Genomic DNA, 6,083 nt, shown 5'->3' on the forward strand with positions numbered 1-6,083 from the left:
GTTTCATATCCTCCACATGCAAGATTTTTAAAGGCTTAGCTTCCTATGTAAAGCAGCAACCGAGTAAAATGTTGTAACTAGAAGAGAGATAATTGTTTGCTTCCTTTTTTATTTACTGTTATATGTTTTAGGAAAAATATGTTTAAGAACTTATTACAAAATAGCAATAATCTATGTACATATATAATGTATAATAATTGAAATGTGACTGTATTTTACAAAATACTAGTCTACTAAAACACAGCCAAGACAAGTTACTTTGCACAGACTAAAGGTCAGTTTTGTTTTATTTAATACGGTAACATGAGTGCATGTGAGCCTCATCACTGTAACTTCTGTATTCTTAGCCAGGTATGGCTCAAATGTCAATATAATAAAAATAATAAATATATATAAATGTATAATGTTATGAGATTTAAGTTATTTAGTCTAATCATTTTTGTTTTCGTGTTATAATTTGGGTTCATTCTAGAATGAAGTAGGCATAATTTATATTTATTTCCTAATTTTTATGGTGGTTGCGAGATCAGTCAAATCTACCAAACCCATACAGAGATTAATTACTGAAAATAACAGATAAAATATAAAGTTTTTTCTCAAGAAATATTTGATAATTATCTGGACATTATAAAGATTTCACAAGTGAAATTTCAAAATTTTCTAATGCATAAAAGTATTTTTAATCTTAAAATGAATATGATAGATAGGCAAGATGTATAATGAAAAAAAGACATGAGAAAAAACATTGCTTTATAAACCTTAAGACTTAATAAAAAATTTAAATCTTATAGCATGAAAACTATAACAAGCACAAAATGGTTATGAGGTCGGTTCCATGGACCGAGCCCGTGCTGAAAGAGTTAAATATCCTAAGTTCATGTGTCTATTTTTTACATCCTTGTTGTAAAAGATAATGATGTTTCAACAGTGTTATTATTATTTATCTACTTACTAGTTTAATGCAGTAGCTGCCTGAGTTTACCTTCTTTGGGAACTGGAACATAAAATTATATTTTCCATTTCTGAACATTTTGATATACAAGTGTTGCTACAATATTTGATTAAGTTATATACCTTCTTTTATATAATATTTTCAGCATTGTACTTAAATTGTTTAACATACATATTTAAATTAAGCACTTTAGATGCATATCACTTACATTTCACTTTAATACTTAAGATAAAGTTTTCTTTATCAAATAATTTTACAGTCTAATTTTTTAGGAAGAAACTTGTGAAGTTGAGTGTTTCTTTTCCAGCTGTTTATTATTTTATTTAATTTGTCTTAACCCATGGCTAATTAGTTTCTGGAGTTTCCTGAGAGCAACTTCTATAGTAGATCTAGAAGAGTATTTGTTTTTTTTTTGTATTTCACCATTATCAAACTTCCTTATTTGCAGTATGTTGTAATGTGATATATATATATATATACTTTCTATAAACATTAGATTTTAGGAAGCATAGTGAAAAGTTAAGTAGCTGTACTAATTGTTACAATGGCACACACACAATGTATCACATAACCTCCAAAATGAGAAAAGTGTTTGGAAAAGTTGAAGTATTGTCTAGATTCTAAATTGATTACAACATTATGGTTTTGGTCTTCATGAAACTTTTACAGAGGGTGAAATGAGAAGTTGGAACTAGTTTTAGAAGTAATAGGTTGAATAGGTAGAGACTTAATGCATTCTTTGATTCACTGCATTCTTTGCTGTGGACTGTAATTTTGCCTATTTTAAATATCATCAGTGCAATTTGAGTCTCTATGTCATATATTAAATTTTAATTTTGATGAAAAGAAATCTGTAATATTCACTGTGTAATACTGAATAATACATTAGGCACAATGCCTCACAATGTTATTCACAGACCCAAGTTAATTTAACGTACTATATGGTAAGATAAAAACAACAACTTAAAAACCACATAAATATTATGTACACATCACCATTATAAGAGGCTTTACTATATTTCTTTGATTTGCTGGCCCAAGCTGTGCTGATGATTCTTGAATAGGCAAAATTGCAGTCCATGGCAGAGGGTGCAGCAAATCAAAGAATGCATTAGGCCTTTACATCACGATTATATTTTCAATTTTACCTTTGGTGAAAAGAAAAGAAACCTGCAATATAATGAATGGGATAAAGCTATCAAATTGTGTTAGGAGTTCAGTAAACATCTTTTTTTTTTCTCTATATTGAAGTACCAAGTGAACTTAATGACAAGATTCTGTGAGTTCAGGTATTCTATGAATTTAAAGCAGTGATCCTTATTGTGAAAAAGAATAATAAAAGTGTCATCCACAAACCTTCTGTAAAGGGTAGGTCAGAAGTCAGCGGGGCAGGTGTCAAGTTATTTCTGTTCGTAATACGAAAAAATGTATTAGCTAATGCTGGGCCCAGCGGGGAGCTCATCGCTATGCCATCTATTTGTTCAAATAGGATGTTGTTGAACAGGAAATGTGAATTCTTGGTTGTAAGGTCCAACATGATCTTAATTTGAGTTTCGGCAAAGCTATTCTACGAAATATATTTACATGAAAGTTCAGATATACAAATATCAATGGTTTCATTTAGAGGTATATTTGTAGAGAGGGATATAATATCAAAGCTGGCCATAAAGTGGTTGTTGGAGGGGGAGATAATGTGAACTAGAAACAATCAGGAATAGTGAATTCATTGGTAGTGAGTGGCTGTAGTATAAGTACCAGGAATTTCACAAGTTTGTACGTATGTGTGCCTAAGGCTAAAAAGATTGGTTGGAGGGGGTACCTTCTCTGTGAAATTTAGGAAGACTAAATAAAATACCAGGGTGGGATCCTGTCGGATATAATGAGGCAGCAACATTTTTGGATATGATATTTATGTTTTGAAGTTCTCTCAAGTATCTTTGAATTTTTTCCCTCACGTTGGAGGGTAGGTGTCAAAGGGTCATTGTTAAGGATTTTAAATTGATAGATTTGGTGAATTTGCTTTAGATACTGAAGATGGAATTTGTAGAATTTTGAAACATTTATCTGTGTTCCCTTCAGTTGTAAATAAACATTGTTGTTCATCTGAAGCATTCTTATCCTTTTTGTTGTGAAACTTCATTTTCCTCTGAACACTTCAATTACTAATATCCATAAATTTTATATGCTCATACTTCTTTCACAAATTTATTAATTATCACTAATGACACACATCAAAGTGTAAAACTGCTGTTCACATGAAACAACAATCTAAATATTATCTCAATTTTCAGATGTTTATGTTTCATAACATATTTTGTATTTCAGCCACAAAAAAATCCTTTTTAATAAATTGTTGCATGCCTCAAAGGAAATTTGTGTAGCTTGCTTTTTGTATCTTCTTTAGTATGCTGGAATACTTATAGAAAATAAAGAAATAAAAAGTTTGAAGTTAATCACCAGTTTGTAATTTTTTTTGTAGTCACTGATGTGTCAAATACTAAAATACTGGAAATTCTACAAAAGCAAGAACTTAAGATGCTAGTTACACAGCCACCCAGAAATGGATTTGAAGAAATGATTCAGCTGACAGAGCAGGGCAAGTTATGGACTTTCCCCATAAATAATGAAGCTGGTAAGATGGCATTCATTCCAAAGTACCAAAAGAATCAAATTTATTATAACTGAAAAAAAAAATATTTTTTTTGAAAGAAATATATATATACTTTATTTTTATTATAATCATCTTTATCCATTTTATTTTTAACTATCATCATATCCGTCAAGATTTATGTTTTCCATAAGCTGTCCCCTCTTACATTAAAGGCCATTTCATAGGTTTGGAAGAAGAAGCAAACATAGAATTCCATCAACACATTTTCCTCGAACATCTATTGGAAGTATTTCCTAAACAAGGACCAATACGACATTTCATGGAGTTGGTCACTACAGGCCTTTCACAAAATCCTTACTTGACTGTAGAAAGGAAAAAGGACCACATAGAATGGTTTAGAAGATACTTTAAAGAAAAAGAACAAATTCTTGAAGATTCTGGAGCTCTTTCTGAGTAATGTCATGTTCATGTAGCAATATCAAATCAGTTCCATCTAATGCTAGTGAAAGTTTAAGCTATAAAATAGGTAACTGTATGAATTAGTGGAAACAAGGGCTGATAACCTCAAAATCACAGTGTTTGTAATTAGACAATTGATGTTCTTCTGGTTGTTTTTAATTGCTTAATATTTTATTAAATATTTCATCTTAAACATTGTATTACACAGTTAAAAATATCAACAAACTATGTAGTGTTCAATATTGATTTCAAGCAAGAGAATAATAATTTTTTATATTAGTATTTTAATTACAATTTTAAAAAATTGGCTAATGCCATGATATCTTTTGATAATAGTGTGCTATCATGGTAGAATTACAATTAAAACATTTTTGGGCTTTCAAAAATGCTATAATTTAAACAATAAAATGTTTCTTCTGTTTGAAACTGAAGATGAGTATTTTGAAAGCAAGTTAAAAAAATATTTAAAGTAAATTTTTCTCAGTGTTTTGTTTATGAATCAGCACATTTAAACCTTTTAAAAGTTTATCATGGAAGCCAGATATAACATTCAACAAAATCTCATTTTTGTTAAAGACAAGAGAAAGAAACTAGAAACCTGAATGTCAAGAGTCAGAGGAATTTTCAACACCTGGTGATACTAAAGTGTGAAATTTAAATACCTTTGTCAGACTTTAGAGTAGGTGAAGAACAATCCTAAAGTATTTTAGCTTTCTAACATGTAAAGTAACAAATTGAAAGAATAAAAAAATTTCAACTAATATTAAAGTGTGTTGCAATTTTTTAATGACTTCTTACAAGCATTGTATGTACAATGAATATGAATTTCCATATGAAGCTGTTCAAGTATAAATAAACTTGAACTTAGAAAACTGTAAATATATACAATTACCAATTTCTTTGCTGTATGTGCTAAAATACTTTGAAGCTTTTTGTACAGCATTACATATACTACATATGTACATTAATGAAACATCCTTGGTATTTTAGGCACTTAGTCAACATTTAAGGGTAGTAAAATGGGAAGAGTATTGATAATGGATTTAGGCATATCCACACAATATAAGATAAATAATACTATTAATAAATTCCTTTACAGGTTTTTACAACAAGGAAACAGGACAAGTATTAAAGTTTTATTTTGCATAAATAACTATTGATAACATATGTGCATCATGCCAATACAAGTTCATTTGTAAAGTTAAGAACTACATATTTCTGGTTTTTTAATTAAATATTTTCATTGTAGTGAAATATTTGTGTTATAAAATCATTACTGTTTGGTTTGCAATTGGCCAAAATTGTATAGTAACAATTTGCTTTGATAAAGTGTACAACTTTTACAGTGCACTAAATGTAATTATACATATCTGTTTGATAGGGACAAATTTCTGTAGTAATAAAAAGTTTCATTCAAATAACAACAACAAAAGAAACAGTTTTTAAGGTGACTTGTGTGAACTTAAAATGTTCCAGAATTAACTTGTAATGACTGATTGTGTATAAATATCCATCTCAGGAATTATAAACCACTAGTATAGTTAAAACACATTAAAAAAGTAGATTTATGTTGAAGTTTTGGCTATAAGAAAAAATATTAAATAACTTGAATATAATTTAAACTAATACATATGTATATAAATTTAAGTGCTTCAAAAGGCCATTATAGCAATATTACAAACATTTCTTTTTTCTGATGATGATGTGGTAAACGTTTTACAAATGTTTTTAATTGTGTATCAATTTTAATATTGTGTGTTATTTATTTATTATTTTAATGTCAAGAACATTCATTTTTCTAAACCTCTGGAAAACTTCCAAGAAAAAACCCAAAAAACACTGTTCCGAATATAAATTTAATTAATTCAAAAAACACTAATCTACTTACTAAGTACCCCTTTTTCTTTCTATACCACCTAATTAACTTACCTAAGTACACACCGTTCTTTCTCTACCATGTACCTAACACATACTAAACACACCTTTTTCTTTCTATACCACCTAATTAACTTACCTAAGTACACACCTTTCTTTCTCTACCATGTACCTAACACATACTAA

General features: G+C 29.0%; 1 protein-coding gene across 2 annotated transcripts in view; it reads left to right on the plus strand.

Moving 5' to 3' along the window:
- The window catches only part of LOC106461100 (28S ribosomal protein S31, mitochondrial-like), a 61,535-nt gene extending 56,753 nt beyond the window's left edge, over positions 1-4,782 (plus strand). The window contains exons 7-8 of one of the 2 annotated variants that reach the window (XM_022387984.1): positions 3,432-3,584; positions 3,776-4,782. In XM_022387984.1, coding sequence (XP_022243692.1) covers positions 3,432-3,584; positions 3,776-4,020 — 398 coding nt within the window. In that variant the 3' untranslated portion in view covers positions 4,021-4,782. The remainder of the gene's footprint in view (positions 1-3,431; positions 3,585-3,775) is intronic. The other variant, XM_013920893.2, reaches the window with a different exon arrangement.
- The last annotated feature ends 1,301 nt before the right edge of the window (positions 4,783-6,083 follow it).

Source organism: Limulus polyphemus, unplaced genomic scaffold (genome assembly GCF_000517525.1).
Source record: "Limulus polyphemus unplaced genomic scaffold, Limulus_polyphemus-2.1.2 Scaffold897, whole genome shotgun sequence".
NCBI lineage: Eukaryota > Metazoa > Arthropoda > Merostomata > Xiphosura > Limulidae > Limulus > Limulus polyphemus.